A 19569-nucleotide genomic window follows, 5' to 3' on the forward strand; every position below is an offset into this window, starting at 1 on the left:
CCGACCCTTTCTTATAATGTCCAGCTTTTCTGGAAATGTCCTTCTCGAGAAATCCGTTTCTCCTCCTTCAGCCATTGAGTGTTAAAAAAAACAAAGCTAAGTAAAAAAAAAGAATCTACACCATGCAAAACCTTTAAAAAATGAGAAAATTAGCTAATGGGAAAAATAATTTGAATACATGTAGTGTATTTATGAAAAATGATTTAATTGTAAAATAGCTATAACTTTGTGATTCTGTTTAGGCCAGCAGAGAAGGCTTTGCGGGCCCTGACTGGTATAACGTAATAACTAATATATTTGATATGATAACTAAGCCATCTATCCCTCCTCAACCACCTGTAGACATACAGCTGAATTTACAATGAATTTAAGAAGCAAAAAGTAAACCCTAACACTGGCATGAGCACTATAATTTATCCAAATAATTCTTTGTGACAGGATGAATGTTATGACAATATGTATAGATGAGTACAAAATGAGTCAAACAAAAAGCTGGACATGAAAAACAATGAGTAGAAATAAAAAGAAACAACATTTTCACAGTGTTTTGCAGGTTTGAAACAGTCAGAAAAGCCTTTTATAAATAAAAGAAAAGGCTTTTCTGACTGCTTCATGCCACCATTTCTACCACTAGGTGGCAGCCTATGTCATGTCTTCAGTATAACACTGTATAATACAGCACCAGCAGCCTGGTTTCCAGCAGAAGGCTCACTCGTTATCCACATCAGTCATTTTTCTCCAGTAAGACAGAATCATTATGAGGTTTGTGCTTGTTGCTGCCAGCAGAGCTTATTTGTCCACTGAGCAATGGTTTCACATGAATAAATGGTGCTTCATTGGGATGGGGACACAGTTAATAGGGCCAGCTGGAGCTTGGCTATCTGGGAGGAGACCGATTTGCATGTTCAGACTTAGTCTTAGACTGATGTACCTAGAGGTTTACGCTACAGTAAAAAGCAGAGATTTGGAAGGTGAAAGGGACTGAATTAAGATTCTCCAAGCCTAATTATTTCTGCATCAAAGTATTGTATTTTTACATGCTTTGTGTTTTTCAAAGCAGTTCTATCAGACGATATTCAGTGATTAATGATGGCCAAAAGCAAAACTCTCTCTCTCTCTCTGTGTGTTCCTAGCTGTGTTAATGCAGGACTTAACAGCATTCACAGATAATTGCTTTGCTTGAAGTTTCTTATGATAAATTCTGAGCAATATCTTTTCAACTGCTCCAGTTTGGAATTCATGGCTTTAACGATTTGCTAACTTTAGTTCAACACTCTGGTCAAATTATTAATTGTATACGCAAAATGTTAACTAGTCGCGGTCCTCAGAGATTGATTCCTCGTGATTTGCGTGACCCATGAGCTTACTGACACTGTTGCACCATTACTATGGGGAAATGTAATATCTACACAGTAATAATAAACATAATATCAGAATCTGATGCCCCAAGCCCATTGTGACTGCTAAGTGAACTTTAGATAGTCTTATTCAGCATATTTAAGGTTCAGTGTATTCATTACCTTAGGGCAGGGGTCGGCAACCTTTACTATCGAAAGAGCCATTTTGCCCTATTTTCCACCAAATAAAATTCGTCTGGAGCTATTTGTCCGCAAAAGCTATTTGATAGCACAGCTTATAAAGTTGTATATATAGTTATATTATATATACAAAAACTATAGTTTGTTGTATTTATGAAAATATAGAACAAGAATAAAGACAATTCTTGACATTTTTTTGCAATTTTACCTGATATAACAATATCAAACTCTTATGAAGAGGAGAGTTTGCTGCTGCAGTTGAGAAATCATCTCCAGCGTGACACTTTTCAGCAAATGCTGTGTGCTTGTTGTGGAAGCATACAGGTAAGCCAGCATCGTTGGCAGTGAAAGCAAATGAAGACGTCCACGCAGAGTTAAACTCTCTATTTTCCTCCGTGACTTTTCTTTTTTTGGATTTATCCATTGATAGTTTACAGAGGGCGGGGGTCTGAAAATCATGATTAGCCACCTGCAGGGAAAAGCGCTTGACAGGGGTAGAGGATTTAACTGCCTGTGGGAATAATTAACATATAAGATTCTGTTCATTCTTGCTTATAAATTATATTCTCTCTGAACATGTTTCTCTTTTTGGAGAGAGTCATGTGAGATAACTTCTTCGATTAGCGCAATTTCCCTGCTCTTCTTTCTATTTCCTCGTCTCAGCCCCGTGTGTCACGGTCAGTGTTGCCAACTCCTCAGTAAGGAAAGTAGCTATTGGCTGTCCTAAATGTCGCTAGAAGTCGCTAAATGACGTCATCGCCTAATTTGCATAATTGTAATGAGCGCTGTAGGAGAGAGGCGGGAACAGCGGCGGCTTTGCGCATGCGCGATTCATTTGCAGGCTGGACCAGTGTTGCCAACTTGGCAACTTTCTCACTAAATCTGGCGACTTTCCAAACCCTCATGGCGACTTTTTTTGTCAAAAGCTATTAGCGACAAATCTAGCTACTTTTTCTGGTGTTGTTGGAGACTTTTCTGGTGTTTTGACTCTGACGCGAAAGCACGTGTCCATGTCCAGACTGCAAATGAATCGCGCATGTGCAAATCCGCCGCTGTTCCCGCCTCTCTCCTACAGCGCTCATTACAATTATGCAAATTAGGCGATGACGTCATTTAGCGACTTCTAGCGACTTTTAGGACAGCCAATAGCTACTTTCCTTACTGAGGAGTTGGCAACACTGGTCTGGACACGGAGAGTGTGGGTCTCCTCTTTCTGCAGCTGGGACTGCTGCGCGAGGGGCTACTGTGAGACTAATCACTTTTAAGTGCTTTGGGGCGGCGGAGGGGCTCACGGCAGCTCCCGCGTGCCGAACGGTACGTGCTTTCACGTCAGAGTCAAAACACCAGAAAAATCCAACAACACCAGAAAAAGTAGCTAGATTTGTCGCTAGTAGCTTTTAACAAAAAAAGTCGCCAAGAGGGTTTGGAAAGTCGCCAGTGTGTGTGTAAACCTCGCTCGAGTCAGGAAACTTGTCAGAATACCCATATTTGATTGGCTGAGCTGCATCACGTGATGTGATTTGCAATGCATTGGTCGGTGTGTTTCCTGCACCGCCGAACAAGTGCCATAACGGCTGAATAAGTGGCGCCGGTTAAAGTTTAAACTCGGTGCCCAATATGTATAATTCCGAATTATCTATCGGTTTTTAGTTCCTGGGTCCGGATCCGGTGCGCCAGTTGGGGACCTCAGGGAGCTGCAACAGAGAGGCTAAAGAGCCGCAGGTTGCCGACCCCTGCCTTAGGGACTCTCACCCTCACATCCATTGTCACGGATTCAGTTTTTGTCGACTCTGAACGTCTTTCCATATGAAGTTGACATTATCATTAGCATTATCCAGAACAGATCTGTGCATAGACCTATAATCTGGTAAATGGTAAATGGACTGTACTTGTTTCTCTCTTTTCTAGTCTTCTGACCACTCAAAGCTCTTTAACACTACATGTCATCATTCACCCATTCACACCCATTCATACACTGATGGCAGGAGCTACCATGCAAGGTATCACCTGCCCATCAGGACTCAATTTGGGGTTAAGTGTCTTGCCCAAGGACACATGATGGACATGGACTAGTGGAGCCGGGGATCAAACCACAGCCACAGTCGGCGTGTAGCAAGTGGAGTTTTTATCAGTTGCCTCAAAAAGGTCATAATGTTTTAACAAAGGAAAGGCTCTCTCCGTAAAATTGCTCTATTTCATCCATTTTGATTGTTTTCCTGTAAATCAAATGCAGCACATTGGCTACACTCTTTGCAAGCAGATCAGGAAAGGAAATATTCAAAAATAACAATTACTTTACTAAAAGATAATGTACATGAAGCCGCTCATCAGTATACATTCTAGACTTAGTAATAACAACAGGGTTAAACATTAACAATATCTCAGTATCCGAGTCACCTATTTCTGGCCATCACTGTGTTCTTTGATGCCAGCCTAATCTCAACAAAAGGGAATTTTTGGTTCAAAAGACATTCAGAGATGCCAAAGTTTTAACAAAGTTATATTATGAAATAATATCTGAACCTGACCCCAGCTTCAAGCTTTAGTCAACAAAACAACCCCAACCTAATATTTGGTCCATAAAATGTAAAAAATATTGAAGAATTACTGTAATAATTATCTAAAGCACAAGGTAGCATCTTCTAATTGCGATTTCTGATATTCACTGCTAATGAGTGACCCAGCAGGAGTCAAACAGACAGACCGATACACACCTACCCTTTTCACCGGTCCTGTAGCATTCCAGTGAGTACACTCTGAAGGGAGACTGACATCTCCAAGAGATGCTGCGTGTAGAATATGCACTGACCTTAGTTGGAGGGTCTCTTCCCGCCTAGGGACTGTGGCTCAGTGATATACTCGTCGTCCTTCAAACAGCGGATCAGAAGTTTGATCCCGGGCTCCGGAAGTCCATGTCCATGGACTGCACAGGCAGAGCAAGACACTTAACTTAGGCTGTATGAATGGGTAGACTTGAAGCAGCAACCAACTGGTACACCCACAGGGCGGTTATTCATACACTCTCTTAGCTGAGGTCAGTGCAAGCAGCTAAGCTGTTGGAGAAGAGTGTTCCAGAGGCACAAAGGGACCCTTCACCAAAGCCTTGAGCACCAATGGCACTCCCCACTGTGGGGAGGAGGCACACATCACTGCTTGCAGACCTGGATGGTCTGTACCACCTGTAGAGACAGCCCGGCTCTCAGAAGCCTGACCCAGAAGTCAAGCCAGGAGAGAACGGCCCAGGTTAGGCAGCGTACAATTGCACCCGACTCCTAAGACAAAGCCCCCCAGAACTGGGGACAGTCAAGGGCTGGGGCTGGGGCGTCACCATCTCACTCATTTCTGCATAATACAGCACCAGTTTGTGGGTGTCGATCCTCCATCGGCGCATCACATCACCTACCACTGTACATAGGCAGGTCGCCGATGTTCTCTCCTTCTCATCATCACATTGTTGCACTTCTCCTCAACTTTTCCTTTGAGGGTGAACAAGTGGCAAGGCAGCTTCTCCTCCAGATGTTTAAAAGCATTGAGTGACAGATGACATTGAACCCAATAGCCCAATCAGTGACGAAGAGGTCATCTCGGTCGTTCCACAGGAGGGATTTGAGTCCCAGCCACACATGGCGAGAGCCAACAGTGGCTAGAAACATCACACAGCCTGTTTCAACTCCCGGAATGAGATTATTCATTTGGCTGATGCTATTGTCCAGAATGTCAATCTGAGATGGCGGAGCAACTAGCTGGGCTCCATCTTTCCGTCTTTTGAAAACAGCTGATGTAAAACACTTACTAAAGAAACCCAGCCTAGATGACCAGCTATATCTACCCATATCTAACCTTCCATTCATTAGTAAGATACTTGTAGAGACAGTTTCAGTGCAAATGTACTCCTTTTAAAAAGAACATAATATCCTGGAGGAATTTCAGTCAGGCTAAAGAACAGCACCGAAACTGCTTTTAGTAAAATGATCAGCCACCTCAAACGAATCAGACGGTCATGAGGTCTCAACTATTGTCCTCTTACACCTAAGTGCAGTGTTGATACAGTTGACTATGATATCTTAATCAATCTTCTTGAAAGGCGGTTGGTCTTTCTGACGGTGTCAAACTGGTTCAAAACATCAAAAGGAGAAAGTTTTACAACAGTCTTGGAGATCATGTGTCTGAGAAACATGGCCACTGTTTTGGGGTTGCACAAAGGAGCGGCTTTGGGCCATTATTATTCTCACTGTACATGCTGCCACATGGTGGCATGTTTAGAAAGCACAATGTATGTTTCCATAGTCATGCGGATGACACGCAATTGTACATCTGTACTGAACCAAATGATGATACAGCTATAAACTCCATTACTACCTATCTTTTGGCAATAAATAAATGGATGAGCAATATTTTTTTTACGTTAAATGAGGACAAAATGGAAATCCTACTAGTCAGCCCTAAAACAAAAAGAGGAATGCTGTTTAATGACATGGGGAAATTAACTCCCTGGATAATTATTGAGGTTACAAGTCACACATAATACATAATTTTTCCATCTTAGAAACATAGCTAAATTAGACCTATAAGTCAAAAGATGCTGAAAAACGTATTAATACCTTTATTTCAAGGCAACTCAATTACTCTAATGCACATTTTAATGGCCTTTCGAAAAGAAAAAAAGCCAATGACAGCTCATTCAAAACTCTGCAACTCGCATACAAACTAAAACCAAGACGTAAGAGGAAAATATTACTCCAGTTCTAGCTGCCCTGCACTGGCTTCCTGTCACATTTACAATTGATTTGAATGTCCTCTTTCTTATATACAAAGCCCTAAATGGGCTAGGACCAACCTATATCGCTAACCCCGTAGTTACCCCGTTAACTATTTGGCTTTAAGAACACTGCGATCATCTGAAGCTGCTATATTAGAGGTTCCAAACAACTGCTGAAAGAAAATCTGCATAGAGTCTTTGTCAATCACTGTACGCACCAAAGAACACACAACGTGTGGATATAGGAAAGCCAGTTGCTAAATATATTTAAAAGAAAGCTAATAACTTATCTCTTTATTTTAACCTTTAACTAGCTATGACTAGCTATGCACTGATGTAAATGTGCATGCTGCAAATATGGATAATGGTTTTAATATTTTTAACTCAATTTGTATTATTGGTATCCTTGATTGGAAGATTTTGAGTGTTTTTTTTCCGGAGCAGTTTTCTGGGATTATTAAATATAATAATACATTATTATTGTTATTATGCTTCCATCTAATATCGCTAACCGCTTATCCTGTACAGGGTCATTGGGGGGCTGAAGCCGACAGGTTGCCAGACTATCTGAGAAACAGAGACAGACAACCATTCACACCTACGGGCAACCTTTTCTTCGAAATGTAGGAGGAAGCTGGAGAACCAGGAGAAAACGTAGCTGACACGGGAGAACATGCAAACTCCACACAGAAGGGTCGTCCAGCCCCTCTTGCTGTGAGCACAGTGCTAGCCAACACACTACTATCGTATCATCTAAAGTGACTAATCTAATGAATGGATACAGACAGATTAGACCTACACTGCTAACACCACATAGCCCCCCAGCATTCTCAACCTGACCAGCCTTATAATAAGAACAGGTTGGTGTGGCAGACGGGCTGAAACAAGACGACACACAGAGGGGGAGAAATAAGCCAGAAGAATGGTAATAGACTCTTTGATGAAGATGGCAGCCTAACTTTGATGTAGATGGGAAGTGACCTTGATAGGCACCACCCAATGCCTTACTTCACAATATGGCCTCCAGTAATCCATTAAAGCACATGAAATCAATCAGTCCTGGTAAGAAAGCAGCTCCTCTGAGCCTCCTCTGTGTGCTGCGTTCCTTATTTGCTGCCAGTTTACTGCAAAGCTCTGTTTCACTGACACAACACCACAAGTATTTTCTGTGCTATCTGATTATCCTCTCCATCGCTTACTGCCTTGCCTTCCCTGGGGGTAATACATCTGGAGCCTGCCATTCCACGCAGGTTCACCCACAGTGTAAAACCCTAATTACTAAACAGTCACCACATTTCTCAATAGAGGCCAGGAAAGACCACTAGACGTGACTCCCATAGCAAACATCCCCATCCACCCCCGCACCACCATCCCCACCGCTCAGCAGAGAGAGGAAATGACAGTTTACTAATCTGACAGCAGGTTTATGTCTGTATTACAGAGATCTGACATCTGCCTCTGAGCATTAGTGTCAAAGCATGAGCTAAGGAATAAAAGCAACATAATCAGCACTAGAAGTTTACAGCAAATATTCATTAGTGGATTCAATGCGTATTGGTTGCAGATTGGTTTTTTAATGTGGGGCTAGGCCTGCCTGCCAAGCTGGGCTGTTAGAGGTGGAAATGGTGCTTGTCCAGTGCGAGCTGTGGCAGCAATTTCATGCTCAGAGACTGACTGATATGACAGAGGGAAAAGGGACAGAGGCATGGCTGAAGAACTGAATGCATACAAAGGCATACAGATCCAGCAGCACCTATCCAGAATAATCCACTTAGTGGTTCCTTGCTCTTACCTGCACAATTCTGTGAACCCTAGATGTATAACTAATGTATCCGTTCAAAACGGTCTTCGCTGCATGTTGCTTTCTACTTCTATTCAATTCAAAAGTAGTTATTGTATGTTTGACTCAAAATGTATCTCATCATTCATCTGACAGCTGTAATAGCTGTTTACTTTTCTGTTTAAGTTTTTGCATAAATAATCATATGAGCTCATAAAATTCAGTGCAAAACAGTGGTTCCCAACCTTTTTTACCCTCCACATATCAACATGTGTGCACACCACACATCAAAAGACAAACATCAGGCCAGCACACAGTACGCTCACAAAGCTGTACCATTGTACTGTCGCAGCCACAATCATTTTGTACAGACAACTGGATACATTGTGTCAGAGACAAATAAGAGTGTGTAAGACAGCACAGTCATTACCGGCAGATGCATTATAGGCAGACGCTCTGAGTAAGGGCAACACGGCAGAGAAGAAGAGAAGAAAGGACAGTGCCATCCCTCTACCTGAAAAACAAAACACAGAGAGAAGAACTCATTTAAAAGATGAGGCTGACAGGGAGAGACACATCTGTTTCAGGAAAAGAGCATGAAATAAACTAAAGGGAAGAATCCTGCCTTAAACACGGTTGTTGATGTACCTTGTATACAGTATACACGTTTCCGTATGTAATGTAATGTTTTGTTTTGACAACTGGCTTCAGCTTTTGTCTAACTTCCTGTACATTTTTTGTGTTCAAGAATAGGAGGGCTACAAATGACCATTGCTGTTGGTTTCTGGTGAGGACATCTGTCTTGCTACATTTAGGCGGCATCGTCACAGCAGGCGGATCGTCACGTTGTCACCTAAAGTGAAAACAAGGTCTAAAAATCAAAACTCCATTCCTTTCTATTCACTGCAACAATCTCAGAACCCATCAGCAATCAGACGGAGATTCAGCCTCTCAGTCAGTATGTCCAGAGTTCGGGTGTAGCCAGCGGATCAGCCGATCATTGTTTACAGTTCGATTAGCAACTTGAAAAACCAGAATGGCTTGAGTTGAGAGGCATCTGTCTGTCTATCTAGCCATTAGCCAAGCTAATAGAAAGCTCAATCGTTGTTAGATGTTAGCCAGTAGGTTCCGAGATTATATTTTAGTAAATCCGATTTGCCTATTTGGATCTCCACACAGTTCACCTGCAAGCAACCAAAGCCTGCTCAAACTAGATTCACTACTACTCAAATAAAAAGAAATGAAAAAAGAAACCAGAACAAACTAATCTTGTCCCGTGCCTACAGATTCTGCGTTCATATGCTGACATCTTTTTATGGAGATTATGCAGTCATTTGACAACCTATGACCTGGAGTTTACCATAACCTAAACTTTAAATAACCTTGTGAGGCTTTGATGCTAGGTTCCTCCATGTGTTTCGGTAAAATATCGCGTTGATGCTTTCACGAGTTATCATGAGTTTACAGTTATTAAGCTTTACAAGCAGTAGTGAGTGATTTGCTGACTTTTTTCTTTGTCTTGGCTTTCACCTCTCAGGCTACATAGATTTTACTACCTCAGCCTCTGATTGATGGAATTGTACCTGCAGCTTTGAGGAACACCTGATAGACTTTATTTTATTTTTTAAGAAATAGAAGAAGCACAGTCAAGAGGACTCTGAGTAAATGGACTATACTTGTACAGCACATTTCTCGTCTTCCGTCCACTGAAAGCGCTTTAACACTACATGTCATCATTCACCCATTCACACCCATTCACACCCATTCATACACTGATGACAGGGGGCCATGCAAGGTACCACCTGCTCATCATCTATCTAACATTCATACTACATTCACACATTTGGGGTTAAGTGTCTTGCCCAAGGACACATGGACATGGACTAGCTAGGAATCGAACCACCGATCCTCTGATTGAAGGACAACCCCGCTTTATAGTCGCCTCAGAGTAACTTGCTAAATTAAAGTCAACAATGAGAACACCAGGACTAATATGTTGACTATCAATAAACTAAAATGTCAACATTTACTAAAACTGTAACGAAGCAGTTATGGTTGTCTTTGATTAAGATTGGGCTCAAATGCCCAGTCTACAAAACTTGACAGAAAAAACTGAATCAGAATTGACCAACAAAAAATTAAGAAACACAACGTCTAAATAAGTGTTCTGTAAATTGTAAACAAAAGAAATAGTGCAAATAAATAAATACTGATAGGATATACACAGACTGGATGATTATGTACAGTATGTGCATGTAAAGATGTCTCTGACAGTGACAGATGATATGTACATATTAAATTGTGCATTTTAAACTGTGAGATTATAATCTATAATGGCAGCAGTGGTGTTCGAGGGTTATTGACATCCTGTGACTGATGTTGTGTTCATCAGGGAGAGGGCCTGGGTTAAGAAACTGTTCTTATGTCTAGTTGTTTTGGCGTACAGTGCTCTATAGCACCTTCGAGAGGGGAGACATTTAAACTGGTTGTGTCCAGGCTGTGAAGGGTTTCCTGACTCTGGAGGTGTGTATAAATCCTGAGGGCAGGTTGGCACCAATGATTTTCTCAGCAGTCTAGACTGTCCGTTGTAGTCTGTTCCAGTCCTGTTTGGATCCAAACCACAGTGATGGATGTGAAGAGAACAGACGGAATTATTGCAGTGTAGAATTGTGTCAGCAGCTCCTGAGGCAGGTTGAACTTTCTGAGAAAAGGAAGTACATCCTCTGTTGGGCCTTCGTCCTTATATTGTCTGTGTTGGAAGTCCACTTAGGGTACTGGGAAACCTGAAATTTCAAGAGTTTAACACCTCAGGGTCTCCTGAGGTGTAGTCGTTGGTGTAGAGGGAGAAGAGCAGGAGGGAGAGCACACATCCCTGGGGGGCGCCAGTGCTGATGGTTCGGGTGCTGAATGTAATTTTACTCAAGATGTTGCAGTATGCAGTGCAGTCCCAGGATGATGTTTTACAAAGAAAAGCAACAAGGACATTTTACACAGAACTATGACAAAATATATAAAAGCAGACAAAAGGAGAGACACCAACTAAGAAAGACGAAAGAAGGTATAATTTATGAATCACTCAAGGGGAAATGAATTGCCCGCCGATACATGCTGCAATTAGCTCAATGGGATGATCAGTCCCACTATGAAGAGTACAAATGAAATGGCAGAGCTGGAAGACTCAATTGGCTACAACAGCAATGGAGTTGTGTATAAGACAAGGATGGTGTGTTGGTTTGGCTCCACCATTTAAGGGAATATGAATGGAAACACATCCAACTTGCTATCCCACATTCGATTGCATCACCCAAATAACCCGGATGAGTAAAAAATAACCTAATTCAATAAGCATGGGAGATGCTTAGATTATTATGACTTGTTGCCTTTCGGGAGAAGATGCAAGTCGGCAAAATGCAACCTCAGTTCTCAGCAAGAAGATTTTGTCCGTGTTAGACACTTGCACTAATGTGCTACTTTTATTAAAAACAAATGAAAATAAATTAATTCAATTTGTTTTAACCCGCTGTACCGAGGTCACAAAGAAACGGAACTCCTTAACCTGGTTTTGAACTGAACCATGACATCCTCTAATATTTCTGAAATACACACATGCTCAAACAGGACCTGTTAGGTCTGGTTATCAAAACTCTTGTTCTCCCACACACAAAGGACGCACTTGTACTAACGTGGTGTAGCAGCAATCACACTAAACTGACAGGTTATACTCATTAAAAAAGTATATTTAAAATGACTGACTTATTTAATCAGAATTTTGTTCCATTTAGTTTTTTATAGAGTCATCATAAATGGCGACAGACCTTCGAAGCTACATCCAAAAACCTCAATAGAAACTTCAAATGTAAAATATAATGACATTAGCCTACAGCCTTAACTAAAATACAACACTGCTTGTGTCTTTTTTAGAGTGAGCAGTGAACGAGTTGTTCCTGGGGGACGACGAGGCTTTCCCAGGCCAGACAAGATATATAATCTCTCCGCTCTAACCCGGGGTTACCAGTTGGATGTGACAGGAAAACCCCTCAAGGGAGGTGTCGAAAGGAGGCATCCTGATCAGATGCTCAAACCACCCCAGCTGGCTCCTTTCGGCACGAAATAGCAGCGGATATATTCTGAGCTCCTTCTGGATGTCTGAGCTCGTCACCCTATCTCTAAGGCTGAGCCCAGCCACCCTATGAAGGAAGCTCATTTTGCCGCTTGTATTGATCCACCATTCTTTCAGTCAGCTAATGACCATAGGTGAGGATCGGAATGTCGATTGACTGGTAAATGGAGAGCTTTTCCTTCCGGCTCAACTCCCTCTTCACAATGAATAAGTACAACACCCTGAACTGCCTGTTCATCTCCTGCTCCTTTTTACCCTCACTTGAGAACAACACCCCAAGATACTTAAACTGCCCTTCTTGGGGCAATGTTTCACTCCCAACCTGGAAGGCACAATCCACCAGCAGACAACCATGGCCAAAGAATTGGAGGTACTGTCTCTCATACAGACTACTTCACCCTCAGCAGCAAACTGTCCCAGTGCATGCCGGAAAACACATCATCTGCAAAGATGCAATTCTGAGGTCCCCAAACTCACCCGGCTGCACCTTCAGATCCTGCCCATGAAAATCTTTTTACGGACACAACTCTTACTTTGGTTATACAAGGACCAGGTGGCTCGTATCAACAACCCCGGTACCCACATGTATACTGGATGTGCAAACTACCATGACCCCTCCAACAGCCCTGCAAGGGTAAAGAGCTGGTCAACTGTTCCATAGCCAGTCCAGATTATGTATTGCTCCTCATGGATCTGAGGTTGGACAATCGGTTCGAGTCTCCTTTCCAGCACCTTAGAACAAAACTTCCTGGGGAGGCTGAGCAGTGTGAAACCCCGATTATTGGAGCGCACGCTCAGGTCCTCCTTTTTAAAATGGGAACAACCACCCACCAAGTCCGCCACTTCACAAATGTACTCAACCTCCATGCAACACTGAAGAGGAGTGTCAGCCAAGACAGCCCAACACTGTCCAGAGATTTTAGCATCTCTGGGCTAATCTTATCCACCACTGGTGCCTTGCTGCCAGGAGTATGGATGAGTCTTCCCCCGAATCCTCAAACTCTGTCTCCTCAATGGAGGACGTGTTGGTTGGGTTCTGGAGTTCCTCAAAATGCTCTTTCCACCGTTCGACAATGCTCCCATTCCGGGTTTGCAGTTTTCCTCCCCTGCTGAACACAGCCTGAGCCAAGACCTGCTTTCCCTTTCTGAGTTGGCTCATGGTTTGCCAGAACTTCCTTGAGGCTGACCAAAAGTCCTTCTCCATAGTCTCCCTGAACTCATCTCACACCCAGGTTTTTGCTTTGGTGACCGCAGCTGCGGCTCTACTGTCTCTGCCTACTGTTTCCTGAGATGCCTGGGCCAAACTAATCGTGAAAAGCCTCCTTCTTAAGCTTGAAAATTAAAAAATGTAATTAAAAATTGACGGCCTCCTTCACCGTTGGTGTCAACCAACAGGTTCTTAGGTTGCTGCCACAACAGGCACCAACAACCTTCGCCAAGCAACCTCTTCCACAATGGAGGTTTTTAACATGGCCCGCTCGGAAGTCCCCAGCTTCCCTTGAAATGCGCAAAATATTCTTTTGGAGTTTGGAGTTGAAGACGCCGCTAAGAAGGGCCAGATGTTCACAGTTCACCCCTCACTTCACATTTTCCCCCATTTTGGAGAAGCAAACAGGAATACCAGCATGGTAGCCAAGCAATGTACTGCTGTCGATGGGGGTGACATTAAAACATTGTTAGATACCTACAAGTAAGGCTAACCCAATAAAATATTTTAGTTTAAGTGCATGCTATATCTAGAATATTTTCTGAACATTTTTCAATTAAGTTTATTTAATTTTCAAGTTTATTTAATTTAGATAGTACTTTAAAAAGCTAACAGGCTTTGCACCAAAGTATTTCACAAAGACAGACATATATACACATACCAATATAAAGCCATATGTATGTGTGCAAAGATGTGGAAATGCAATTTGTTTTTATAAAAAACAGTTTAAACACAATTTAAACCCAGGGAATCATAAAAGTGGGTCTTAAAGCTGCTTCACACTGAGCACAGATTCATCTGACAAAAAAAGATTTAGTTGTTTTTTATAAGTTGTGCACACCCCTGCTGAACATTTCTGCTCTGGAAAATTTTTGGACGGACCTCGATTTCAGCGAATTTCCACCTGCGAAATACATGTTTGACCAATCAAATCCTTTGCTCCAACTGATGTCAGATCTCCAAGTAAATTGCTACCAAAATGGGTGGACATCTTTTACATTTTTAATTTCTTAACACCCAATATTGTATGAGAAACACAGCAACAACAAAATAAAGTAGAAAAGATGGCTTAAGTTTGCCCAGAATCTGGGACACAATAAAGATAGCAATGTAGCTGATATGCACTTTCTAACGTTACATGTTTGCAAGGTAACGTTCAATCAGTACAATGTTTGCAATTGTACTGAATGTTCTATTAGTAATGACCAAAAATAGCATTGTTTTGTAGGTTTTGCAAGTCTAACATCTAATGAACATACAAGGACTCAAAACGTTTTTTTGTGTGGCAGCGGTACCATAAAGCACCTCAACCCACTCCAAAGAACCTTTGAGGAACCAACATTTTACTGTGAGGCTTTGAATTGGCTTTCCACTGAATCAATATGTCAGTATCTCAGAAAGCCATTGACCTACAAACTGCAGCATAATTTAAGGTACTGGTCATTTATTCTAACCCAACTGTGGAGGCTTGATTAAAAGCGGGACTCAGTAGAGAATAAAGAAGAGTGCTGACACATTGCTGTTTCTTTTCTCTCCATCTGGTAAGAAAAAAACACAAATGTTGGAAAGGCACAGAGCCGAGACACAGCAGCAGCAGCAGTACAAATTGACTATCGTGATAACGGATTCCAGAAACTGCATGTAAAGAATCCCAACACTCACACTGCTTTTAATACGGTAGAAATACTTGCAAACTACTGCCTTTCCGTCATCCATACATGTACCTGCTTTATGTTCCCTGTTACTCTGAACTTAATGGAAAATGGAATGAATTAGAAACAATTAAGAATGAGTTTCAGTTTATTGTCCTCTGAAACAATAGAAGTATGACCAGTGTGTGCAACTGCGTTTATAGTTGCCTGCCCAGAGGGGAAGTGTGAAATAGCTGTCAGAGAACAAGGGTTCCTGTTGCAGGACTGTTGTGATCAGTGCAGTGCATAAGTAAAACCTCATTCAACAATGTTTGGGGGAACAATGTTGTTATTTGTATATGCTTTTATATATTTACATATTTACATATATTTACATGGTAAATGTCGGGTAGTTACACTATAAATTGCGGGCTTTATTGTTAAGTGATAGCATTCTTTTTTTCTTAGGAATGATAACTTTATTTTTACTGTACTTTTTTGGAGGGGCCCGTAATCTACTTTTAACTTCAAAACATTTGCCAATCATGCAATTGTTATTTTTTGACTAGTCTGTTATCTACTCAGCATTTTGCTACGTTAACAGGAATGAGCTGTCGTCCATGCTGTATGTGCAGTTATGAAGGAGAACTTGAACCAGTGAAACTGATCTTGGTTTTCACTCAGTAGGCCACCAGCTGTTCTGGCAACATCATTTTTGAGAAGAACAGAGAGGATAAAACATCGTGTTGGGCTTTAGGTGGAACTCACAGGCCCCCCTCTATATATCGGCTCACCCAACTTCATTCAATTATAGACTGCTCCTGTTATTGCCACGATGATTCTATATGTTTCTCAAAATGATGTTCATAGATTCCAATCATATTGTTCTGGATGCCTGTGCTATAAATCATATATTTATATTCAGGTCAAAGCTAGTAGGGCTACATCACATACAGGCAACTATTAAACTGTGCTTGTGTTCCTGTCGACATGTGAAAAGTCATCAGTCTAAGTACTGTCCAGATGAACAGAAGTGTCCTTGCTTCACCCATTTTAACCAGGATGCTTTGGAAGTTGACCAGGGTAGATAAGTATTCCAGCATGCATTTCACTTCTTCTTCAGGTAGAAAAAAAACTTCAGGTGAAATACAATCCAGAAAGTCCAGTTTGAGTTATATATGCATGAGCGTCAGGGTTTATCAGACAAAACACTGTAACACTGCACAGCGTTTAACACTATTAAGAGACAGGATTATAAAACACTGGAAAGTTCACATCATTATTTTACCTTTTGTTGCAAGGATTGTGAGGTAAACAAGATGGGCCAAACAACTACAATCACACCAGTTATGCTCTGAAATTAAATCTAAAACAATCCTAATTCTAATCATTTTTAGAGACAATTTATTAAGATTATTCCAAAACTTTTTCTGCAAGAAGTGGTGCACACACACACATTCACAATCTCTGACCGGTGACAGACAACAGAAGGCAATCTACTCCTCTGACTGTAAAGGGAAGCTAGATGGTGGCTAATTGTGTTGCCTGGCAACCATTAACACACTTTCTCCTGTGTGTGGATGCCTATCCACATGTAAGCACTGATGATGGTTTGTCTCCTCTGGTTACCATCACAGCATCGTCTCCCTGCACTGACAGGCAGACAACACCAGACACCACTTCCTCTCTTGTTTAAAATCACATGGACTGAATATTAGAGGGAACAGTTCAGCATGCACACACACACACACACACACACACACGATGGCTTTGTTTTTTAAAGGAAATAGTTTTTCACTTTTCAACATATTGGAGGGTAAACATCATCCTATTTCCATTCATTTGAACTGTCTTAAAATTGTCTGTGTGGGTAGTATTTTTTTTACTGTGGCCAAATAACTCAAAGATTTTCATGAAACAGAAAAATACAGTTGACAGTAGTTGATGATCGTAAAAAAAAGTTCTACTTAAACTGTCAGTATCGCAATTACCAACAACAAACAGGAGAGAGCCCACACACTGAAGTGGACACAGACATTCCCAAACTTCCCATGGTTCAGTAGTAGAGTTGCTAATGTAGAAAAAGTGATTGTTTTTCCTGAGCACATGAAGGAACTGATGAAAGAGCTTTCACTTCACTCAAGCAACACTAAACATATTCTATATTTCCAAATTTATTTAGATATATGAGTCATAGGGATGCTATGGCAACGGTATAGTTCCCACAGATTTCACACATTTATGACAAAAATACACTCATCAACATCGGAAAAGAAAGTACAAGGATAGAATTATGAGACGATCACCGCCCACAAAATCTTCTGACCACTCGGCCGGACCGGCCCAGTAAAACGCCAGAGAAAGCAATGTGAACTAACCAGGAAGAGGGGAAAGAGGGCCAGGATAAGGACTAAACAGCTTGGACCTAATGTTATTCCACTAACCAGCCTGCTTCTAGCTAATGCCCGGGCGCTGAAAAATAAGATGGATGAAATAAGACTAATCCAGCAACAGGAAATCAGAGACTGTGCATCTTTACTGGCTTCATCTTAACCTCCCAGATCAAGCTATTGCATTTGAAGAGCGGACTGTAAACGCACCGACAGAACGCAAGACTCCGGTAAGAAGAGGGGAGGCGGACTGTGTGTTCACATCGATGATGCTTGGTGCTCAAACAAGTTGATGGACAATATTCCCCTGATGTCGAGTTTTGGCAGAAACGGGGACCTGTAAACGATGTTGCAGATGTACACAAATTCGCTACTTGATTGGGTCTTAGCTGTCACGGCGTGCCCTTCCCTGATTCGTCACGCTGCCGAAGAAAACAAACATCAGCCCTGATTACCTATCGACCATCAGGTTAATTCAACATGGATAACTGATTACAGGCGTTGCTGACCTTGTTGTCTATACTAGCAGCTGTTGTGCAGTTAAATTCTGAGTTTTATATTTCGACTACTGCCGACATGCGGAGGAAGCAGCTGTTATTGGAGCGCTTTGCGAGCCGTGTGTCCAGCAGCTTTATCAGCCCTACGGAGCGGACGTTTGAAGTCATTGTTTGTGGCTTTGAGGAGGACAATGGACACAAACTATAGGACTTTCCTTTTCTCATTATTGCTTATTTTGTTGAGCACAACTATTGTGAAGTTCACAAAAAAACTGTAAACGAACAAAAGCACAAAGGCTCTCCAGTGCTACAGAGACTTCAGCCACCAGCAGAGCTACGAGTGTGAGAACAGACAACAATGAAACAGAGGAAACGAGTGACAGACATGTGCTGACTAAATGTATTCAACCATAATCTAGTAAAACTTTGATTTGTAAGTGTTCATTTTAAAGTATTTTATGTGTGAGAGATTTATGTGAGTGAGATAGAGCAATATCTGGATCAGAACAGAACTTGTTTTCTTTGTACAAGATCTAAAGTATCAAGAACAACCTTTTATTATTAAAGAGTACAATAATGTTCTGTTGTTTTTTCTGTAACTTAGCAACCAATCTACTTCTTGTTCATACCGGCACCCGCATGCCCAGTGTACGTGAATAATCATGTGATATTCGCTTTCAGGCGTGTTAGTATGGACGGAGATCATTTCTAAAACGGTGCCGAAACGCCGTGTGGACCGAGGTTGTTTTGAAAGGATTAGAGTGAATGTAGCCTAAAGTACATGGAAGAAAAGCTGCCTGTCTTAAGGCAGATGGTGTCTGTCAGGAAAGCATAAAGAAAAAAAGTGTATTCTGATTGTGTTCCGTGCAAGAAATCTGTTCACACTTAATAATGTATTTTTATTTGGATACAAGTCTGCATCATCTATACTGGTTTCCTTTAATGTTTTGTCACGTCTTATGGCTTCCCAGATTTTTTATCTAAAGTTCTGCTTGAATCACTAACTGACTAGTGCCCCACTATGTGAAAACATGAATATGATATTAGGAAGTGATGAGAACCAAAGACAAGGGTCTTGTTGGTAAGACAGCTGAGGTATTAAAGAGGGCAAATATGGTAGAAATGGTCAGTTCAAAACGAATAAGTATGATCCTACCAGCAGACTCTTCAAACCTTCTGAGGTATGCAAAGCGATGGCCGAGCCACAATCGCAGCAAATTTCTGAACAGGCCTTTATTGAATAAACTGGCCACATATTGGGAAACAGTTGCTTTCTGTCAAGAAAACGTATTAAAACTTAATAAAGTGACATAATAACAGCTTTCATTAATAGTACTCAAACCTTTCTTTCTGATTTTTTTCTTTCTTTTCTAAAACTATTAACTATTAAACTATTAATACCGCACAGTAAATGCATGTAACCTGCATTCAAATGTTTACTTGTAGTGCAGAATGGAAGTGAGGCGTTATCTGCACGATGTACTTCAATTTACTCACTGACAGTTGGAGCTTCAATTCTACTATGATGCTGGATAGTTTAATGAATAATAATGCTTCATTTTAATTGTTATATTTTGTGAGTGACATATTAATCTGCAATGTAATCAGTAACATTTCTATGTCAGGTAAATGTAGTACTACAATGTT

At 41.3% G+C, this 19569-nt stretch overlaps 1 protein-coding gene across 1 annotated transcript in view; it reads right to left on the bottom strand.

Annotated features, from left to right (window-relative positions):
- The window catches only part of gabbr1b (gamma-aminobutyric acid (GABA) B receptor, 1b), a 120460-nt gene extending 111874 nt beyond the window's left edge, over positions 1–8586 (bottom strand). The window contains exon 1 of the mRNA XM_076106201.1: positions 8508–8586. Coding sequence (XP_075962316.1) covers positions 8508–8583 — 76 coding nt within the window. The 5' untranslated portion in view covers positions 8584–8586. The remainder of the gene's footprint in view (positions 1–8507) is intronic.
- Between the last annotated feature and the right edge of the window lie 10983 nt (positions 8587–19569).

The sequence above is a fragment of the Anarhichas minor genome, unplaced genomic scaffold, assembly GCF_050575085.1.
Source record: "Anarhichas minor isolate MPS153535 unplaced genomic scaffold, ASM5057508v1 ptg000033l, whole genome shotgun sequence".
NCBI lineage: Eukaryota > Metazoa > Chordata > Actinopteri > Perciformes > Anarhichadidae > Anarhichas > Anarhichas minor.